This window comes from Diaporthe citri (genome assembly GCF_014595645.1).
Source record: "Diaporthe citri strain NFHF-8-4 chromosome Unknown scaffold_7, whole genome shotgun sequence".
Classification (NCBI taxonomy): domain Eukaryota; kingdom Fungi; phylum Ascomycota; class Sordariomycetes; order Diaporthales; family Diaporthaceae; genus Diaporthe; species Diaporthe citri.
In genome coordinates, this window is record NW_025064852.1 from 3,359,845 (window position 1) to 3,383,103 (window position 23,259).

At 32.1% G+C, this 23,259-nt stretch overlaps 5 protein-coding genes across 5 annotated transcripts; 3 read left to right on the forward strand and 2 right to left on the reverse strand.

Moving 5' to 3' along the window:
* Positions 1–15,839: 15,839 nt before the first annotated feature.
* INS49_014049 (uncharacterized protein) lies at positions 15,840–17,527 on the forward strand (the record flags this gene model as incomplete). Its single annotated transcript, XM_043174740.1, has 4 exons — positions 15,840–15,977; positions 16,128–16,177; positions 16,228–16,874; positions 16,929–17,527. The coding sequence occupies 4 exons, from the start codon at positions 15,840–15,842 to the stop codon at positions 17,525–17,527; spliced, it is 1,434 nt and encodes a 477-aa protein (XP_043021685.1).
* Positions 17,528–17,562: 35 nt separating this feature from the next.
* INS49_014050 (uncharacterized protein) lies at positions 17,563–18,128 on the reverse strand (the record flags this gene model as incomplete). Its single annotated transcript, XM_043174741.1, has 3 exons — positions 17,563–17,570; positions 17,627–17,867; positions 17,919–18,128. The coding sequence occupies 3 exons, from the start codon at positions 18,126–18,128 to the stop codon at positions 17,563–17,565; spliced, it is 459 nt and encodes a 152-aa protein (XP_043021686.1).
* Positions 18,129–19,253: 1,125 nt separating this feature from the next.
* On the forward strand, positions 19,254–19,534 carry INS49_014051 (uncharacterized protein; the record flags this gene model as incomplete). Its single annotated transcript, XM_043174742.1, has 2 exons — positions 19,254–19,322; positions 19,379–19,534. 2 exons carry the CDS (start codon positions 19,254–19,256, stop codon positions 19,532–19,534), a joined length of 225 nt encoding a protein of 74 aa, XP_043021687.1.
* Positions 19,535–19,837: 303 nt separating this feature from the next.
* On the forward strand, positions 19,838–20,640 carry INS49_014052 (uncharacterized protein; the record flags this gene model as incomplete). Its single annotated transcript, XM_043174743.1, has 2 exons — positions 19,838–20,180; positions 20,285–20,640. 2 exons carry the CDS (start codon positions 19,838–19,840, stop codon positions 20,638–20,640), a joined length of 699 nt encoding a protein of 232 aa, XP_043021688.1.
* Positions 20,641–20,661: 21 nt separating this feature from the next.
* On the reverse strand, positions 20,662–22,605 carry INS49_014053 (uncharacterized protein; the record flags this gene model as incomplete). The annotated part of the gene is made up of 4 exons (XM_043174744.1): positions 20,662–21,337; positions 21,391–21,888; positions 21,945–22,483; positions 22,534–22,605. 4 exons carry the CDS (start codon positions 22,603–22,605, stop codon positions 20,662–20,664), a joined length of 1,785 nt encoding a protein of 594 aa, XP_043021689.1.
* Positions 22,606–23,259: the final 654 nt, after the last annotated feature.

The window sequence follows — 23,259 nt, forward strand, 5'->3', positions numbered from 1 at the left end:
TAAAATTTAGCGCAGTATTATTTTTTATGTAATTCCTTATACTTATTAATATACCCCTTTTTAAATACTTTATAATAGGTATTGCAAAGATTATTAAAATAAAACTTTATTATCTTTAATTAAGCTTTTAGATTTTAAAATTTACCTTGTTATAATCTTAATTATTATTATTATTTTTAATCCTTTATTTACTTATCTTATTATAGCTTTTGCTTCTTTATAAAAGCTTTAAATATTCTTAAAACTTGTTTAGCAATATATTTATTAATTATATTTTTCTAGCTATTAAAGTTTACTTTAATAGCTAGCATTAATATAGCTATTAAAGATTTAAATACTTTTATAAAATGGAAAGTAAATTTATTTTTCCTTTTAATTATTATATTAAATATAGCATGCTAGCTTTATTAACTTTTGCTCTTGCTTTTTGCAAAGCTTTCGCTTTTGCTTTTGCTTTTTATAGTACTTTTGCTTTTAATATTTATACCTTGCATTTAATTACTTAGCTAGCTTATTTATAAATTTTTTAAATTATTTTTAGGTAAACTTTATTATTATTTTAATTATTTTAAGTTAATTAACGCGCTTTAAGTTTTATTTATATTTATTATTAAAATAAGTAAGTAAGAAAGATCCTTATATATATTAAGGTAAGCATTCCTTATTAGCTTTAAAATATTTTATAATATAATGCTTAAGCTAAAGGCTTATTTAATTAAAGTTTTGCTTAGCTAATTTTAAGCTATATAAAAGTTTATACTTTATTATATATTAAATATTTAGAATTAGGTTATTAAACTAATTTATATTAAAGGTATTATTTCCCTTATGCCCTTTTTATAATTAATAGCAATCTTAGTATATTATAATTTAAATAGCTGCTATTAAATAATATCCCTTTATAATAAAAGCTTATTTCTTGCTTTAATTACTTTTATGTTATTAATCTTAATAAAAAGAATTAATATAAATATTTAAATAGCTTTATTAATTTTATTAAGCTTTAATTAAATAATAAATATTTAAGTAGCAATGCTAATAATAGCCCTAAGTATCTTAAAGTATATAATTTTAATTAAAGAAGCCTTAGCTTAATCCTATACCTTTTAATTATTCTTTCCTTAGTTTTCCTTAAAGTAATTTTTAATAAACTTAGCAATATATTATTTATAAAATACTTTATTAATTTATTTTAATCTTAATGCAAACTTTTTATTAAAATCTTATATTTTATTTTTTAAGATAGCTATTAAATATTTATAAATAAATACTTTAGCATCCTTATTTATTTTACTTTTCTTATTTTTTAATATAAGATTATTTTATAATAAGCAATAACTCTTTATCTTATTAAAAATTATTACTATTTAATAATTAAATATATAAATAAGTATAATAATAAATTTATAATTCTTTATTAATTTATATTATTAATATTTCTTAAATAAGGTATAATTATAATATAAAGGTTCTTTAAGTAAGAATATAATATCTTAAAAATTAAAAAGCTATTAAGTTATAAGAACTATAATATACTAAGTTTTTAATTCTTTATATTTATAAAGCATTCCTTTTATATTAAAGAAATTAAGAGTAAGAAAGGCTTAATATTATTTTATTAAATTTATTAACTTAATTAATTTTCTTAGCTTAAGATAAAAGTTAATACTTAAGAAATATTCTTATATTATCTTTATAAGCTTATTATTAAATATTATTTATTTTATATTAAAAAATAATAATTAATTAAGAATTTAGAATTATTAAATATTATTTAAGCAAACCTTATTTATAATAATTTTTATTTTAAAAGGATCTTTAAAAAAATTAATACTTACTTTTTAAATAAAGTTTTATTAATTTTAAATATTTATAATATTTAAGAATTACAATGCTTTGCTAAGTAAGTCTTTAAAGTTATTAAAGTAAGGAAGTTTTATAATTATTAATGCTAAATTATTCTTTCTTAAATTAATAAATTTAATTATTAAAATTAGGGCATTAAGGTCCTAAGGTATTTTATAATGCAGAGGTAATTAAGACTACTTCTTTACCTTATTTTTTTAATTAAAAGATATCTTAGCTTTTAATTATAAGGAAAGGAAGTAAAGAAGATAAATAATAAAATAAAGAATAAGTAATAAAAGTTAGGTAATAAAAAGAGAAGGTATAATAATAAGAAAAGCCTTGCATCCTTAAAAATTATTATATAAGTAATTAAAGTAAAGAGGGTTAAAAATAAGAAAGAAATATAATTAATATTTAGCTATAGCTTAAAGCAGCTTTTATAAATAATTATTACTCATTCTTAAATAAGAATTAAATAAGGGAAAAGATTAATATATTAAAAGTGCATTATTATTAAAATAACTAAGTAATAGCTAACCTTTAATCTTTAATTAATAATAATATAAAGGTAGGAAGAAGAAGAAAAAGAGAGAAAGGTAGGAAAAAGATTTAATTATAAATAAATGGGTATAGTAATGTATGTAAGTTAAAGTAGCAAAAGCTAATAATTTATTGCTTTTAAGTTAAATAATTGCATTAATTAAAAGAAAGGAATAATAAGAAGGCTTATAAGTTATTATTAAAAGCTATTAGTTTATTATTTTATTAATAGTTAAAGTAAAAGGGTATATAGTTTTTTATTTCTTTTAAATAATAGCTAATTATAAAGTACTCTTCTTTTAATTTATAAATTTATTAAGCATAAATTAAAATAAGTTACTTAGCTAAAATTCCTTTATAATAAAAAAATAAATAACTTTTTTATAAGTAAAAAATTAAAAATAAGTAATTCCTTTTAAATAATAAATTAATCTTAATTAAAAGCAAGGTAATAAATTATTCCTTTTAATAATAAAATAGCTTATTATTAGCATTACTTGCCTTTTCTTATTATAATAACTTTATATATATAAATTTCCTTTCCTCCCTTAAGTTTCTTTTTCTTCCTTTCTTTTCTTAATATCCTCTTAACTTTAATTAGCCTTTAAGTTAAATTAAAATTAAAATAAAATACTATAATCCTTTTATCCTTAAATATCTTTTTATAATAATATCTTTATTATTAAACCCTTCTTAATTAAGATTGGAAAGTTTAATGCAAGAAAATTTTCTTTTTCCTTTTTAAGCTATTTATTATAATCCATAAGCTAAGCAAGTCTTAATTAAAAGCATTTATACCTTCTTTAAGCTAAAAGATATTCTTAATAAAAGTTAATCCATTAAAATTATTCTTTATAATACTTTTATAAAAAACATTTATATATATAAGATTATTAATATTAAATAAAATTAATACTTTATTTAGCAATTTACTAATTTTATTTTTAAAAAGATAATTAAGGAATTATTTAATAGGTTTCTTAATAAATTATAAAAAAAATAGTTTTTAAATAATATTAAGAATTTAATTAAAAGCTATATAAATATTATTATTATTAAGGGAAGTAATAAGGCTCCTTATAAAAAGTATATAATAATAATATATAATTACTTTAATTATTATTATTAAGTAGCTCTGCTTATAACCTTTTATAACTATTAAAATGCTTCCCTTTATAAGTATTGCTTAAAATGCATAAGTTATAACTTTTCCTTAATTATAAATAAGAACGTTCTTATTATAATTCCCTTCTTTAATTATTGCTCCTTATATAGTTTTTATAATAATGCTTACATTAATTGCATTTATTATATTAAGAAATTTAATTATATTTTTAATAAATATAATAATATAAAGAAGGTATAAAAGGTTATAATAGCTAAATAAGTAAAGTTTAAGGGTATATTTAACTTTATAATTATTATTAATAAGATAGCATAGCTTAAAGGAATAATTAGCTTTAATATTATTTAAAATAAAAAGATTAGCATTATTTAAGGTTAATAATTACAACCTTATAATATAAAATTCTTATTATGCTAATTATAAAAATAAGCTTTTTAATAAGGTATAAATAATAATTAAGATAAAAGGAAAAAGGGGAAAAGTAAATTAAATTATTAAAAAGAAAAAAAAAGTTTTTAATTTTAATAAAAAAATAATAAATAAGTATATAGTAAATTTTATAATGCATTTTTTAAAATATAATATTTTATATTTAAACTTAAGGCTAAATTTAATTAAGTAAATAAATATATATAAAAAGAAATTCTATATTATAATAAATAGTATATATATATATATATAAAAAAAGATAAAACCCCCCCCCTTAAATAAATACTTAAGCTAAGATTTAAAAGTATTGCTAAGCTAATTATATTAAGAATATTAAAAGTTATTTAATTAAAGCAAAGAAATATTAATAAACTATAAAGGCTTATTTCCTAAGTTTTTTTATTTTATATATAAATATATTATAAGTTTAGTATTTTAAATATTAAAGTTTAAAGAATTTAATAAGTTTAAGCTTATAAATAATTAGTATGCTTAAGCAGCAAATAAAGATGTATTTAATTAATCTTGATAGTAATTAAAGTTAAGGTTATTTAAGATAGGGTTAAATGAATTAAAATTTATTAAAATATCCAGAAAGGGGTTATTATTATCCATAGTATCCATAGGGTTGGTTTCCTAAAGCAAATAAGGTTTAGGTTTTTATATCTTAGAATGGTTAATAAATCTTTTTAATTATTTTAATGGAAATATGCTTAAAAGGTAAATACCGTTAAGTATTTAAAGTTTATAAACATTATTATAATAAATCTTATAAATAATAAAAGGATTAAATTAATAATAGGTTAGTTTTTTAAATAAGGAATAATTAACTTTCTTTTATTTATTAATAAGCAAAACTAAATTATCCTTTTTTAAGGGAATAGGTTAAGGGAAACTATGATATATATCTTATTATATAGCTTTCTTCTTATAATTAAAGATTAATTTAATTACTATCTTTATATCTTATGAGAGATTAAGGAATAATTAAAGCTAGGAATTAAGAGCATTTTAAGTAAATATATTTAAAGTTTAGGTTTGGATATGTTATATAGGAATAGTAGTCTTGATTGGAATGATTGGTTTAAAGCCGTGGAGAAGATAAAAGGGACTCTTTTTATAAGATCTTTTAAGTAAAGTTTAATTAGCAAAGAGAGCATAAGGTAATATCTATACTTAGCCTTTAATTTCTTTATTAAGTATTTTCTTAATAGCAATAATAATAGTAAAGTATTTATATTTAATAATATTGTTGGCATAAGGGTTGTATGCTGAGATTATAATTTTTTTAATTTTAATTATTAAGAAATATTGGGTAAATTAACCTATATTTTCTTATTTTCTATTTATTATTATCTTTATTAAAAGCCTTTATTTAAGAAGAAATTTTTAAATAAAGAACTTTTTAATGCTTTTTAAGTTAGCTACCTTAAAAAGCATAGCTTTAATCCATTTTATTAAATTATATTATTCTTTAATTAGCTTATTATATCTTTAATTAAAGGGTAAATATTAAATATTAATATAAATCTTAATAAATAGTTAATTTAGCATAATTAAAATGATTTTATTATTATAGATTTAAGTATTTTATTTATTGCAATGAAAATAGCTAGTAATAGCCTTTTTAATATTAGCATATATTCCTTTTTAATAATATATAGCTTAAATCTAAAAATAAGTAGCGTTTCTTTTATAATGCTTAAGAGGAGCATGATAATTTTTAATAATCTTATACTTTTAATTAAAGTTATTTATAACTTGCCGTTATAATAAATCCTTTTTAGGTTATCTTTAAAGAATTTCTTTATAAATAAAGAAATAATAAGCCTTTTTATAAAAGAATAATTACTATTATAATATTAAGTTTTTAAGATAAGTTTTATAATAAAGGTATTAAGCAATCTTAAATAATTCTTTTAATTAAAAATAATTATTAAGCAGTAGTAATTCTTAATTAAATAATTAAGGTTAAGATAATTAATTAAAGAAAGTATTATATTAATTCTTAATGTTTTTTTTAAATTTATAATTTACTTTATTTAACAGCCTTAATGGCTTTTTAGAAAGTATATTTATAATAATATTCTTAAAGCCTTTAATATAATAAATAATAAAATTATATATCTTAATTATTATTAGCTATCTTATAATATAAGCGCTTAGTATATTTAAGGCAAATCCCTTTAATTATTAAACTAAGATATTTAAATTTATTTTTAAGGTAAAGTAAATGCTATAAATATAAAAGTATAAGCGCTTAATTATATATAAAATAGCTTTATATTTTTGCTTTATTATATTATATAGCTTTTTAGCTTTTATTTAAGTATTACTTTTATATTAAATTAAGTATTGCATTTTATTTTTAATTTGCATAAGGTATGCATTTTATTTTTTAAAACTTATATTTATTATAAGAATAATTTTATTATTAAAATAGTTAATATTAATTAAGTATAGTTTTAAAGTAATTATAGCTTTAAAAGTATTTATAGCTTTTTAATAATTTAGGGTTTATTAATAGGGTATATCTTTTTTTAAAAGGTTAAATAATAGCTTAGTAATAATTTTATAAAAAGGTATTTATATTTTATAAAAGTTTAATAAGCTTAAAAAGGATTTAAGCTTAATTATATTTTTATAAGTATTTTATTTATTAATTTTAATAATCTTTTTATTTAATAGAAATTAATTAAGTATTTTATAAGTATAATTAATAATATTAGCTTATTATTTGCATTATTTTAATTTAATAGTATTAATTACTCTTTTAGCTAGCTTAAAATTATAAAGAATATTATTAAAATTCTTAATATGCTTAGCTATATATTTTTAAACCCCTAATAAGATAGGTATTTCTTTATTTCTATAATTTATTTTTAAACCCTTAATTATAATATTATTAAGAAAAGGTTTGCATATTATGGGAATTAAGTTATAAAAGATTTAAATTATATATTATATAAATTAAGCAATGGAATTTATAACTTTTATAAGTAAGCTATATTATTAAAATAATTTAATTAAAGTAAAAAAGGTTATAATATCTTAACTTTTTTTATTTAATTTAATTTAATTATATCTTAAGAAAAAGTTAAAAAAAAATAGTATTTTATATATTGTAAACTTCTTAATAAATTTATTTATTAATAGCGGGATAAAGGCGTTTTTAATTATAACTTTATTAGCTTTTAAGATATTATTAATAAGTTAATAATTAAAGTTCTTCTTTTTTATAAGAAATTATTAATTCTTATAAGCGGTATGGAATTTCTTAATAACTTTATTAACTTATTAATTTTTAAGCATTTTAATAGCTATTTCCCTTAAAGCTTTTAAAAGCTAAATTATTTTTATTTAATATGCTTTATAAGGAATTATTTAAATAAATTATAATAACGTTATGTTAATATTAATTTAAGTAATATGAAATTAATTTTATGCTAAAGATTTCTTTTAATTAAAAAGTAAATAAATAAATATTTCTTTTTTTTGCTTTAAAAAGAAGTTATAATTTTTTTATAAAAAAGCACTTAATTAATTAAGCATTAGTTTTAATCCCTTATTAATTAAAGAAAACTTAGGCTAAATCTAAGCATTATATTTGCTTTTATAATTTTTATTTATAATTAATTTCATTCCTTTTTTATAAGCAGGTTTTTAATTAATTATGCTCTTAAAAATAATGCCATTAAAAGGATAATTATCCATAGGATGGACTTTAATGCTTACTTACTTATAAAGAGTCTTAATTAAAGGCTAAATAATTTTATTAATTAATTTAATAATAATTAAAGCGGAAGGAATCTTATTAACTTATTTTTTAATATATATAGCTTTTTTCCATAAATAAGTATTATAAATATAAGTTAATGTTTATTAATCTTTCTCTTTAGCTTAATAAATTTTTTAAACTTTAGCTTAAAAGTTTTTTATAAATATAAGGATTAAACTTTTTATATCCTTATTTAAGAAGATGCTTAAAACCTTTTTATTTTCTTTTAAATTAATATTAAGATAGGTTAGTATAATTAGTATATTAATTAATATTAAGTTTTAATTAGGGTTTAGAGAAAGTAAAAAAATGTTTTTAAAAGTTAATAGGTATTTTTAAGGAATTTAAGCTTTTTTAAGTGAAGTTATTTTAAAGGGCTTTTAATTCTTCTATCTTAAACTATATATTACTTTAGTATTGCTAAGAGTAAGATGGATATAAAGGTATTTCTTTAATTGCTTAAATACTAGGTTTATGTTTAAGAAAAAGGGTATTTTTAAAAGAATATAATATAAAGTATTAAGGGCTTTATTATTAATAATAAAGAATATAGCTTTAATTTTATTTAAATTAATGCAAACTTATTTTTTTATAATATTAATTAAAAATAAGGAATCCTTATTATATATTATTAAGTTTATATTATTAAGTAAAGTGTATGAAAGTTTGTTATATTTATAATATAATAAGGGTAAAAGATTTATTTTAGCTTTAATATTTAAGAGAGTAGGTTATAGAAAGTAATTATTTACTTTTATATGAATTGTTAAGTAAGCTAAATTAAAATATTCTTAATTAATTATATTTATAATAAATATAGCAATAAAGTTAACTTAATATTAAATAATTTATAATAAATTAATTAAAGTATTGGCCTTAATATTATTTCTTAAGAAAGCAATTATACTAATTTTAAGAAATAGGTTTTTAGCATAATTCTTAAGATATATTAACTTAAAAGGTATCTTTAATAAGGTATGCGCTTTAAATTATATTATTAATAAGTACTTAATTAGGGTTAAATTAGTATTGCTAAGCGCTAGGATATTTATAGCATTTATTTTAATAGTTATGGCTAAAATTGCTTGGGTTGCTTTTTCTTTAGGTAATAAGGGTTATTATATATGCTTTTTTAGTTTTAAGTTTATTATATTTATTAAGCTTGCTTTTATTATAAGAGATTTAACGTTTTCCTTTTAGGTTTAATCTTAGTTAATAAATAGGTTTTTCCTTTCCTTTATCTTTTTTTTATTTTTTAGCTATAATTTATTATTAATAATTTAAAATTAATTATCTTTTACCTTTTTAAAGTCTTTAAGTTAAGTATAATTAGCTTTTATAATTCTTATAACTTTATTTTAATTTTTAATATCCTTAGCTATATGCTTTTTTTTAATTATAATGATATTTATTTAAAGGAGCTTATTATTACTTATAATTATAAGCTTTTCCTTAATATAAATTATATAATTTATAGGATTTATAGGTATTAAGATTAAGCTAATTTTCTTTTAATTATTAAGCTCTTAAATTACTTTTAAAGCTCTTAATAAGACCTTTCCTTTAAATAAAGAATTTGCCTTAATAAGCTTATGATATTTAATTATATAAGGTAGATTAAACCTTTTCTTCTTAAATAAGAACTTTAATTAGCTATGAATATATCTTTTTAAATTATAGCTACTTTAATTACGGTATAATTAAATATAAGTAGGGTTTAAATACTTTAAAAGGTTAGCTTAAGTATCTTTAGGTAAGCTAAGGAATATTAATAATCCCTTTAGCTTAAAAGCTATTAATAAGCTATTTAAGGAAAGTTATTTAAGCTTATTATATTAATATACATTATGGTCTTAAAAAGTATAGCTATAGCAAACTTTAGGTAACCTATTCTTTTTAAAAAAAAGCATTAAAATTACAGCTTATACCTTATTATTATTAAGATTACTTTAATTAGATTTTATTAAAGGTTATTAAATAAAATTTATAGCCCTTAACTTAATTATCTTAAGATTGCTTTATTATTTATTATAAGAAAAAGCTTTAATATTTTATTAAAATAACTTAAATTTATCTTTAAACTTAATTAAGTTAAGTTTTAACTTTATAAACTTTTTAATAAATTTATTTATATTTTATAAATCTTAATTATATTTTTTAATAATATTAATATAATTAAACTTAAATAAAAATTATAAAGCTTATAAGTTTTTATTTTAAAGGTAATTTAAAAAATTAAAATTATTTTAGCTTTCTTAAAGGAAATTTAATTTTTTTAAATTAAGTAATTTTTAATTAAAATTATTTTATATAAATAAATATTTATCTTATTTAAAATACTTAAGTTCTTAGTTAATAATTTTTAATAAAGTATATTTAAAGTTTAGCTAAAAAATATTCCTTGCTAATTTATAAGTAATTTCTTTCCTTGCTAACTATTTTTTTAAATATAATAAAAGCGTTTTATAAAAGGGCTAAGTTATAATAAGAAAAATATTATTTATATTATTAAGTTCTTAATTATAATTTATAATTTTTCCTTTTTATGCTTTTAAGTTATTATAAGGGTTATTATAAATAATATCTTTAATAATTATAATTAGGTTTATATAATAAGTTTAATTATTAAACTTATAAAAAGTAAAAAGCTTTTTCTTTTAATTTTTTTAAATAAACTATTTAATAATAATGCTTTTAATTACTTTTATTAAGTTTAAAGTAATATAACATTGCTTAAGCAATTTTAAGATTTAATTATTTAAATAAAAGAATTAATAAATAATAATTTTAAGGCTATTTAAAACCTTAATAATATTAATTTTATTAAATTTTAAAGTATTTAAATTATGGATTATAAATAAAGCTATTTATAATAAAATTATTATATTAATAAAAAGTAAAATTTTTAAAATATTAATTTAAGTTTTTAACTTATTATTAATAATAAATTATAGGGTTTAATTAAAGTAAGATTAATGCTTTAATTAATAATAAGTAGGATTAAATTTTTCTTTTCCCTTAATAAGTTTCTTAAGATTTCTTTTTTAACTTTAAGTAAAAAAAAATAAATGGTTTTTAAGATTTAAAGATATTTTTAAAATAAGAGTAGATTTAAAAGGGCTTTAAGCTTAAAAGTGCAGTATATATATTATAATAATTTCTATTAAGATAATAAAAGAATAAAAAAACTTAAAAGTAATGATATTTTTAATTAAAATAATTACTTTTAAGGAATTTATTTTTAATATTATTATAAGATACTTAAATTAAAGTTTAGAAAATAAAGGTATTAATAAATATAATAAATAAAATAAATTTAATAAAAAAATATTTTATTAAGAAATAAAAATTATAAGGTTATAATAAAAAAAGCTTTTTAAATTTATATTTAATGCCTTGCTTATTAATATTATATTAAATCCTTAATAATTTAAATTTAAGTTTAATTAAAACCTAAGTAGGGTTATACTTTAAATCTAAGCTTTTTATATAATTTAGTTAATATAAGAATGCATAATATAATGCTATTTATTAAACTTATAAATAAGCAAAATAGGCATTTTAATTTTATATTATAGCCCTTTTTATTTTAAACTTAGAATTATAATAATAATAATGGATATTAATTAAGAATTTAAAGCATTTTTAATTAATATTAAGTAATGTTTATAAAGTTTAAATTTATTATTTTAATCTTAAGTTTATATTATTATTATATTTAAGCATAATCTTTAATAAGAAATTTAAAATAAATTTAAAGCTTAATAGTATATAAATATAGGATTAAGGTAATATTTTATTTAAATATTAAAAGCATAAGAGGTATTTTAAAATTAAAAAATAGTTTTAAGATACTTATAATATTATTATAAATTTAATTATATTTAATTCTTTTTTATAATAAGTTAAAGATAAATATAAGCTTTAATTAAAGCTTTAAGCTAAGATATAAAATAATTTAGCAATATTTAATATAAAAATAAGAAAAGAGATAAAATTAATAAATAATTAATTTATAGCTAACTTTTTATTCCTTTTATTATTAATTAAAGATATATAAAATTAAAATTATGCTTAAGTTAAATTATTAATAAAAATAAGCTACTTAAATAAATAGAGGATAGGTTTTATTAAATCCTCTTAAGGATAACTTAAGGAGGAGCTTTAATGTAATAAAGAAGGAAGATAGGAATAAAAGGGAGTTAAAGAAGGGGAAAAGATAAATATTTTAAAAATTCTTAAAAATAAGAAAAGCTTAATTAAAGTATTAAATGTATAAGAAAAGAAAAGAGTTGATTTTTTAAAAGAATGTTTAGAATGAGCGTAAAAGCTAGCTTTTTTATAGCCAGCCGGAATTCAGCATGGTATCATTTCTTACGTAATTCCCTGCACCCGCCAATAATATATTAAATAAAGCTCTTAAGCCCTTAGCTATAAGCATTAATTAATATATATTATATACCTTAAAGTTTATTTATTAAATAAATACTTAGCTTATTATGCTTAAAAGCCTTATATTTAGCTTTCTTATAAGAAAGTTTTGCTTAATAACATTATTATAAACATCTTTATACTTATTTCCAGCTATATTAATAAAAAGTGCTACTTATAAAGACCATTAAGCTTATCCCTATACTTAATTTAAGGTTTACTATAAAGTTTATTATAAAGAAGCCCTTCTTATAAAGATTACTAAGCTTATTCTTATATTTAATTTAAGGTTTATTATAAGAAAGCCCTCCTTATAAAGATTATTATGCTTATTTCTATACTTAAATTAAACTTTATTATAAAAAAGCTTTACTTAAAAGGATTGCCATGCTTATTTTTATATTTAATTTTAGCTTTATTATTAAAAAGCCCTCCTTTTAAGAATTGCTAGGCCCCTCCTTATGCTTAATTTAGGCTTTATTATAAAAAAGCCTTTTTTATAAAGATCGCTAAGCTTATCTCGCTATCTCCTAAAGATATCCTAAGTTAAAGAAAAACTTAAAAAAAAGCCTAGAAATTTAACTTAGGTAAGAAACGCACTCATAGCCTTTACAGCATAAAGTTTAAAAACCAAGACTTTTTACCGCAAAAAGGAATGCCTTATGCTAAGAAAAATAATTCCAAACTTCCTTTAAGAATGCTAATACTTAAAAAAAGTAAGTTTACCTTTAAAGAATTTTAAGATACCCTAAGGTATATTATTTTAAGCATAAAAGGAATTAGCACTTTAATAAAGGGGCTCCTTACGCCTATATAATATATTTTAATCATTAAAACTACCAGCTAAACCACGTAATATACTTACATTCCTTTCCAAATATAAAAAGGCGCCATTATTAAGCAATGTCACGTGACCTCCCCTCCGCAGCCTGCCCAGATAAATAGCTCCCAGGGCCCCGATAGGGGCTTTCCACCTGGTTTTGCTAGGGTTGGCATTCGATCTCTCATTGGCCCTGGAAGATGAGGGGCTGGGGGGAGGGATGACAGGGACATGGGAGATGAGAGATACTTTACTAGCGCACATTGCTCTTGGCACAAAGAAGCAAGTGTACGTTATTAGCATACGGGGAGCCAAGCCGGACCCGTACCTTGAAGTGCATGCAGCCCTGCCAGCGAGGCGCCGAAGCACTCGTGGTGTACCTGCCAACTTTCTCTGGAACCGTTCTATCTGGCCTCGAAAAACCGTGGAAGCGCCGCTCCCGCAAATGCAAAGTTGTGAACCGGAACTGTGGACCAAGAGCTAGTCGCATTGCGAGCGGATTTGCACCCTCCAACAACGTGCTCGATGCAGGTAGGCTCAACTGCGATGCATCCTCTAGCGTTGTCTTGGGCCCGAGCATCCGTGTACTTGTTCATGAACACCACTTGCACGTTTTTCGGCCTTGCCACTCACTTCCGAGATGAAACTGGATTCAAACCTCTAATTGTCTCAGCAGAAGCGGACAGTCGCTACCGCTTGGCCTAGAGTCCCATCGGGTTGCAATCGTGACCGACCAATCCCTCAAGGTACTATGCCCGTCTCAAGCCAAGTTAACCCCGCGAGTGAGGCTCAAAGAGGAGCAACTTAGTCATAGCCAGGTCGAAGATTTTGGACTTTATGCAGAGCTGTGGCTGAGGATCCATCGAGAAGCGAAGGAAGATGATGCTTGAATTTCACTGTGTGCAAACAGTATGACGCATGTCGTCTCAGGCAGGTCAACCGTCTCGTGAGGACACGGGCTTCACGCTTGCTGGGAATGAGGCCGCGACACTGCTTTCCTCCGTTTCCTTCCAGCGGCCGCGGCAGCGTTTCCCTGCATTGTATTCCTCACACCAAGAAGCTCCTTGCCAGACAGATTCACCGCAGTGGCACCAAATCTGTCCACAAGGGGGTCAGCAATACTTAGAGGGCAAAGATTGCTCCGGCGTATACGCACCTTGTTGAATCCGCACATGATATCAACGTCTTGCGTCTGATGTAATCCGTCAAGATCGGAGTCGTCAGCAAAGTGACGGAGGTCTTATATCCCCCAATCCTCAGTTGGCAAACCGGGACGAAAATGCACGGGATCGGCGGAGCATTCGCATTGCACCGGGTACCGTGAATCGGATGAGATGAGTGAGAGGAGTTCCAGACCGGTGCGGCCAGCTCGCAGTGACGGTCGTGGGCAACACCGTGGGGGTCGTGGTTTCCGCCAATTGGCGATTCCACGGGATCAGCCTCCATGCGCGCAACTTTCTGGCCATCAAAAGCAACTCCTCAAGTATAACTTGATCGAGTTACCTCTTCGATGATCGAGTAAACTCGAAACTTCTCGAGTATCCATGGGTGCATCTATCACAGCCGCTGCGATGAATGAGTACGAACCGCTACTCCCAACTCACAACTACAATGTACAGCCGCCAGATGGCCGCCTATGCAGGTGGTCAACGTTCCAAGGCTCACTGGGTCACTGTGTTACAGCCGCACAGCACACTGTTCATACTACCTACGAACTCGTCGAAAACAGTGAGATAATATCTGTCTCCTGCCAGCTGAAGGAGATGATGAGACGCCAGCCTCAAGCTGTTTTGTGCATTTTCGTCTCCTGCGCTCAAATCTGCGTCACCCTTCTTTGCAAGAGGCTGGAGACCTTGCTTCCTCACAACACTTTTGTTGGAACGTATCTTCTTGCCACTTCAGTGCTTGAGGGGACTGGCAAACTTGCCTGGACGAGAGTTTCGTGTGCCTTCGACCGTTCGATTCAGCTCCGGGCTGCCCGTCACCCTGACCCCATCTCTGTCATGGACAGAAGAGCACTGAGCAAATCCGAATCCTTCGACAGCTGGGGGCACACGGTCTTCTTCAAGTTCGTGCCAACTACAGTGTCGTTGATTTTCATCTCGGCAGAAGCTTTTCTTACCCCTTGCCTTGCCTTAGCAACAATATTGGCGTTACGGCAAGTGACAGTGCAACTGGGATTCAGCACACCTGTGCATGTTTTGGAAAAAAAGGACATCAGAAACGAGAGGTTGTAAGTACGGCCAGGAACCCTGTCTATGGCAAACGGCTGATTCTAATAGCAAATCCCTTGATCACGACGGTCTAGAACTAGCCCAATCAGAGTTCGCGGCGGCGAGGACTGGTAGGGTCGCAGGCGGCCTGCTACGACAAGGTTTTCTGGCGAGCGTCATTCTTGGTGTGTGCCTAGTAGAAAGTAGGCGTACAAGTACTTCTGCACCAGGGGGCATAGTGGTGGGGATGATCTTCAAGGATGTTCTGTCGCTAGACACGCACGTCGAAAAGCTCAGCAAGAGCTGGAGCGCACCTCGGCGAATGCTGGAGCTTGCCGAGAGCATCTCAGAATGAATGTTCGCTGGTCCGAGAATGTCTGAGGGCAACAGAGACGGTTGGTCTTCATTTAGATGTCTGAATTATGAGTTCAATCCCACAGAAAGAAGCCTGGGTGCGCGCCTTGGTGCGCGCCGCGGCCTGGGGAGGTGGTGTGGGACATGAGGCCCGCCCCATGTTTGTAAAATGCATCATTTTACAAACGAGGTGCATACAACCAGGGAGATATTGTAACCCCACCTCGATTGTAAGATTGTGCATTTTACAAATGAAGCGGATCCGTCCTTGACTGAGCGGGCAAGAGATTCGCATGAGCAATGGCAGACACAGGTTCAATTTCTACCTCTGAGGAGGGATCGTTCTTTATATCCGAGTCCATGATAACGGAGGCGGTCAAAGCAATACGCCCGATCCCTAGATTGCCGACGGAGAGAGCCACCAGCATCTGTTTCACAGTGAGATGTAACGGATACTGTGCTTCTATTGATATCAACATTCAACCATTCCGTCTCGAAGGCACGTCCAATTGCGGGTTTCGAGCTTTTTGTCGCGCCACTCCGTGCCATCCCAGCTTCAGCGACAGAGAGCTCTCTGACCAGATTCAGAAGGTCTACGACGCCATCGTTCCCGTGCAATGGACCTTTGACAGTGACTGGTAAGGTACCTGGTTCCCATGTCAAAACTCAAACTGACTCTGAGCCTCAGCATCGATATCGTTCGGGGAGCACCACTGACATCGGATGCCCATTGCTGCCAACACAAAACGGCGGACCATCCACGGTCATTCGACCTGAACAGCTCCAATGAGGCAGCACCACCAGATCCCCATTCGAGACCGCCGCCAACTCCAGGGCTGCAAATGAAGCGAAGTCACAATGAGACATCCACGGCGCCTGGCAATATTATCGGCTCCGAGTTTCCAAAGACGGCTGAATCTGCTGAGCACGATCCTAAAAGGCCAAAAAAAGAACGCAAATCCGTTGAAACACTTGTTGGTGACCTTGTTAGTCTGATACTACTAGGACAAGAGCGTCTGAAGAGGAGGAGGAGAGGCGGGAGACATCTGTCCGGGATCCAAGCAATTCTGTCGCGATGTGCTGAGGAAGACAGTAAGCATGTGCTCGGGGAGCTGTCAAAGGAGTTTCACCGTGAGAGCCAGCAGAAGGGCGTTAAGAGCGATTCCTGGGACTTTTGGTACTTCAAAGGCTGCATGGACTTCGTCAGCCGCGCGACCGGCGACGTGGCCCAGAGCACCAGCGCAGCCAAGGCGATATTCGTGATCAACTCGGTCGTGGACAGACTGCTCGTCACTGACGGGGTGGTTTCTATGGTCATTTTTGGCGCCCTTGCCGGTGAGTGGAAGGACCATCCTCTTGGGTCCACTGCTGACTGAAATGCCGATCCAGAATCTGGAACCCGTCTTACCTACATTGCAAGGGCGGACGCTCCAACTCGAGAGAAAATTATCAGTCTGGCGGTTCAAGAGTTACACGAGAAGCTGCACATACCTCCAGCAGGGTATCAAATACCTAATGCGGCTGTCTGGGTTGCCATGGTGAAGAATCGGCCCATGAGTGGGACGCCGGTGTACAGTTTTCAAGATGCTTGCCGTGACTTGGCTTTCCCCAACCTTGCTGCTTTGGATCTGGAACCTCAATGGGTCGGAGACTCAAGCAGCAAAAATCTCCTTATGAAGGTAGATTTCTCTCTGGTGGAAGCATCTTGGAGGGCCACGGGGGTTAATGTACAGCAGCCAATGGCCTCCGAGTCCGAAACCACACAGCCGGACAGCAGCTTTGCCTCCAATGCAAATGGAACCCCAAATGACCATGAAGCTGGAAATGTGACGCCAACCGGTCATACCGGCTTTGGCTTCGGCGACAGTTCAGGGCCGGAACTAGATTGGCCCAACCTTTACGGAGGTGTTGCCAACATGGAAAGCATTGACTTTGGATGCGAGAGCGATTTCGGGCAAGGCTCTTTGGACGGTATCATGTATCGATAGTATCAATCAAGTTTTAATTGTCACCGGTCTGCTGCTCAGGCATCTTATTATCGAACCGTACCAGCACATAGATGAGCTCTCCGTTGTACACACTGATACTGGTGTCTTCGTCAAACAGGTATATCTCAGAATTCCCTTCTGTGATGGTCACTGCCGCAGGACGCTGTGCCTGGTGGTCGTGACTTGCCGAATGAAAGACGATTTGGGGCCGTGCGCTGGCCTCATTAGGTATGGGCAGTAGGGCGCTCAAGTAGCCCGCTATAGAACCATGTCTATGGCGGATCACATTGGCGCGCCACCTGATTTCATCGTTTGGCCATCTTTGCCGAACCGCTGTCTTCTATGTTTGGTTGGTCAGCAGTGTTGTCTCATCGGAAGCTGTCGTACATACCGTTTGATTCACGACCTCTTGGCCAACCTTTTGGACGGCTTCGTTGTAGATGTCGTTCTCCACAAGCTTAGATACATCTAGATTTTTGTCATGTCCAAACTCATCCTTCTCAAATTTGATGTTGATAAAATCTTCCTGCTTGATGATAGATCGAACCTCACAGATAGCCGCTTCAAGTTTCGGGCCTCCTTCAACAAGTGTTGGTGACATGCTGAAAAGTTGAAATAGAAAGGATGCAATGCTAATTTAGACACCCGGAAAACTGCTCTGTCGATGTTTTTGAGTCATTCTGCCTTTGAGCTACAGACCGTTACCAGCTATCTTGATACATTCATTGCTAAATCCTCAGGCAACGACTTTCCACCCAGTCAAGTCCCCGCTAATCAATCTCCAAAAAAAAAAAAAAACGGCTCTCGGAGAAACAAAACACCGACTTCACTTCTAAGTAAGTGAACATTAAAGCACAGCCATAATCGTCTCAACAAATCTAAAGCACCCCACGCATCAGCTCAATCCATACGGCTTGGGTGTGGCATGCTCTTACTTTATCGAGGCACTGTTCCTTGGCCTGACCCGCCTCCGATGGAGTCCATAGAGCCCGTGGTGCTGGTACCACTCCCTTGCCCTGAGGAGGGGGCTCCGTCATTACCGCCTTCTTTTTTGGTGTCAGACGAGGGATTTTGCATTGTCTGCAGGCTGGAGATCATGTGATTGAAGCAGAGTGATAGATGTTTGATACATGGATGGTCGTTGCGATAACGTATTGATGCATTGCAAAACATGAGACGCAGCAGATATATATATACGCAGTGACCGGACAGAGGAACTGAGCGGCACATACTCGCTGACGACTTTTCTCGACACAGATATGGCTGTATGTTAATTGCATATTCGAATGCAGCCTAAGGTGTCGAAAATGCCACTCGAAGACTATGCCATTCCAAGATTCGTGCTCATCGATGCCTAGGAAGTAAACTGCTTCGGGATGCGCACACCACGCCTCCAAAGCCCAGTGATACGCTGGATCCACGTTTCTGTAGCTGCAACTGTGACTAGGATCCAAGATTACAAATGTGTAAATATTCAGGGGTAATAGTGTGAACTTGATGCAGGTGGGTAGGATCAAATACATCAGTCATGCACTCCAGATCAGCACTCGTTTGAATTTAAACAGCGGTAGTCTCCCGAGCATGCTAAGCCTCATATGAATATTAAGCACATCCAGATTCTGGCCATATATACTCGTGCTGCGCCCAGGTCTAACCACGGAGTGACCTTACAGATCCTCTCCTTTTATGGAAACGAAGAAAACGCCAGCTTTGACGCATCGCCAACATGAATAGCTCAAGGAAGACCGACGGAGCTCAGATTAGGCCACCTACTCCCAACAGGCCCAGCCGTACTGTGAGGAACCATATCTTTTCACCAAATAGACAGGCCTTGGACTGACCATGACAAAGATGACCCGCATGAAGCAGGGATTGGGCGAGGTTGCAGCCTGGAGTGACATTGACGCGGTTCACGTCCAGGTGCAGTTCCAGGTGCAGAGGCAGAGGCAGACTCAGACGCAAGACCAGAAGCAGGTGCAGACGCACATAACAAGTTCTCACAGCTGAATCAGACCTTACGTCTGCGGCGTCAGCATTGTCCGGCATGGAAAGCACACAATGTCCTGCGTGAGGAGAGCGGAAGTGGCATGTGCGAGCATCCGACTTGCAGCAGCCTTCGAGAATAGCGTCGTTAATCCTTGCGAGTTTCGACTTTAGCGCTGAGAGCCCCTGCAGCGCCTCCGCAGCTTTCCCAAACGGGAGAAGTGGGGCGAAGGTCGTTTGTAATAGCAGTTCTGCGGGGAATGATAGGGCTGGCTACTCGTCGCCAGCCGACAAGACAGATCCTGTGTGATGATGCATGCATCAAACATGTCTACCACGTACACAAAGCATTTTCTCCCGCTTGAGTCGAACCCGGACGTGTTCAACAGACTTATCCGCTCCCTTGGGAGCTCCCATTGCCTCGAGTTCCAAGATGTCGTGTCACTTGATGATCCAGATCTGCTACCCCACCCCGCCCTTGCCTTAATTCTGGTCTTTCCTACTACTGACCGATACGAGGACCAACGGGCGGCTGAAGATGCAACACGCAGCGATTCCGAGTGCAACACAGATGAAAACATTACATGGTTTATGCAAACCATCAACAATGCATGTGGACTCTACGGCATCCTCCATGCTCTTAGCAATGGGCCTGCGCGGGATTTAGTCGGTGAGCGAGCGGGTTCCTTCTATTTCTTCACATCTCTTGTGCCTGGATCAAGCGTGGCCACGCACTGACATGTCAAGAACGTGGATCATTCTTTGCTGCCTTAGTCGATGAATGCGCCTCCTTATTGCCGCACCAGCGATCTTCATACCTTGAGAATTCGCTAGAACTTGAACGCGCGTACATGGAGGTTGCGGTGCAAGGGATATCGACAGTCCCCGAAAATGCAGAGGACGAAGTGGACTATCACTTTGTGTGTTTCGTGAAGTCTCACAGAAACGGGCATCTGTACGAACTGGATGGTGATCGGAAGGGTCCTATTGACAGAGGTCTGGTGCTTGCCCCCGAGGAAGACATGCTAGCTTCAGGGGGGCTGAGTATTGTTCGCGAGTACATTGAACGCGAGCACGGCAACTGTGCATTTGGCCTCATGGCACTGGTGAATACGGCTCAGTGCCCATGACAGGATTGTATGCCACGCGTGCTAGAACGGACTAGGTACAATCAATTTGGCCAAGCAGTGTCCATCCCAGTTGTTTTGAGCCAGCTGATCAGCAGTCTGACAACAGTACGTGCGTTGGTCTGTAAGCAAGTTGTCGCCAGAAAATTGTCGTAAAACATCGACAGCCACATCCGAGCCCCATGATGCAGCAACGTGTAATGGTGTCCACCCCTCATCGTCAATCGCATTGACGTCAGCTCCATTTGCGAGTAGCGTTTTCACAATCTCCAAGAACGAGGAAAACAGGTTGCCAGATAGTGGCCCAGCTAAGGCGAGGTGAAGCAAAGACAAGCCACGTCCTCTCCTCTCGTTGACATCAGCTCCGTAGAATATTAGTGTGTTCACTGCGCCTACCCAGCCGTGCTCGACCGCCCAATCAAGAGCTGTCCTGCCCGTGAGGTCTCTGGCCTGAAGGACGGCGGAGTCCTTGTTCTTTGCAACCGTTTCAGTGAGATACGCTTCCAGCGACATTCGTATGTCGATCCTCAGCAAGATATTGTGCAAGTCCGTGAACCCTCGCGAGCAGCTGTATGTCGTCCAAATCTCATCGGCGGGGCTCCCGAACAGTCGTCCGAGCTCCTTCAGGAAAGGCATGAAAGGCTGACCTGCCATAGCCGACTCAACCAAAATAAGATCTACCATCGTATCTATTGGGGAGCTTTGAGCCCGTCAGTCACACTGAATCTTCCTAGGACAGGGGAGGGCACGCACTTTCCCACATCATCCACCCACTCAACGTTAGCACCAGCATCAACCAATGCTTTGCATGTGGCAAATGAGGCCTCTATACCGCAATTCCGCCAACAGTAGTAAGTGGAATAGTAGAGTAATCCAAGGCCATATGGATCGACCGCGTCGATGGAGGCTGAGCCTGACCCCCAGAGGTATCTCATTCCCTCGATATCTCCGTTCTGCACGCATATGAAAACAGGTGAATCATATTGGGTGACAATCGGAAGCCGGTAATAGACCTGTTCGGATCGTCTGTTCAGTCGTGTCTCGACAAGAGCTGAGTCCCGTCTAGAGCTGGTCGACGTTGGTGCTGACGCAGTATGACCAGATGTGAGGGGTCTTAGAAGCTCTGTCAAAATGGTAGTGCCGAGCATGTCTGCCTCGATGTCATCGGCCTTTTGCATGATGCGAAGCTCTTTCAGGATATATACTACTGCTTCGCGCTCCTTGCCTTTGGCTGATAACCGTCTCTCCCAGCTGCCCAGATGCAGATGTCAGAAAGGTGCGACCTGCTGGAACTGGTAGAAACTTACACACTATCACCAACAGCGATAGGCAGTAAGAAAAGGCAACCAGTGCCCAAATTGACTCTCAGATAGTCGTATATACGACCCCGACTGGCCCAATCCCACCTTCCATGTTCCTCCAGCTCGCCGGAGTTGTGGTAGATTCTTTCAGCCTCAGTGAAGAAGACCTTGAAGAATCTCAACCTGACGCGATTTCTGGGTTCATCGTTGTCCAGGAGGCAAGCATTACCAGTTTGCCTGGTGAGGTACGCCTCCATTCCCCCGCCTGTTTCCATATTAAGACCCTCAAAGAAAGTCATCGGCTCTTTCTTCCAACACTCGAAGTCCCTTTGAAGGCTGTAAGCAAGATCGGTGTCAGCGTGCCCGAGCCGTAAGAACTTCCTGAGGTCCCTGCGATGATCCAGTAATTCGAGATGGCCTGACTCCCTAGCTGCATCGGATGTGCAGGTCTCCGCTATTTTGGGCGTTATTTTCGCTAGAAACAATAGGTTTTGCCGTGACTTTTCCGACAGCGATGAGCTGTACACTGATAGATTTCTGATAACCTGCTATTCTTAGAGCTTGAATCTATTGGTACTCAGAATCCGGAACTTACCATGTCATCCTGCAAGATGTCATTAATGGCAACAGTGCTTTCGCCCACAATGTGGCTAGGAGTGCAACCCATGCTGGTTCACAGTATAAGGGTATTGTGCTTGGGAAAGCGTCAAGGCCAGAGGTTGATGTTGGAGGCCGTTTTTGAGATGGCACCCGGGGATTGCCTGGGCTTTGAATCCTCATGCGGCATAGACTCGCAATCTTCTGCATTGTTTGCCACATGAGACATCTATTAGCTCCCTCCTTGATTGGAAGTGAATGACGCACTCACACCTTAGCAAACGGTGGGGCACGGCACAGCGTCCATGCCATGTGGCATCATCGCAGCTGCAAAACACCCAACAAGGAAATTACGCCCGGATGTATGATTTACCAGGTGTCAAAGGGTCACGGCTGAGGGGGCCCACAGTAGTGCCAACCTTGATCTCCTTCCAGGCACCTGCGAGACGCCTGCGCAACCGCACAAGTGGATGACCCGGCCGAGGTGAGCCACCCTAAACGTGAAAGCGTTGCAACCCTGCCCAGGTGTATTTCCCTGAAGGGGATTGTGCCAGGTCGCGACGGAACGCGGTCTCTTCGTACGTGTCCTTATGTATTACGTCCGGTGATAAATATTCATTTTACGCCTGGTTGGGAGCTTGCCTTTCTTCTATAAATGCATCTAACCTCCGCGTTATTCTGCGCGCAGTACAAGAAGATGGCCCATACCGAATACCGTTCCTGC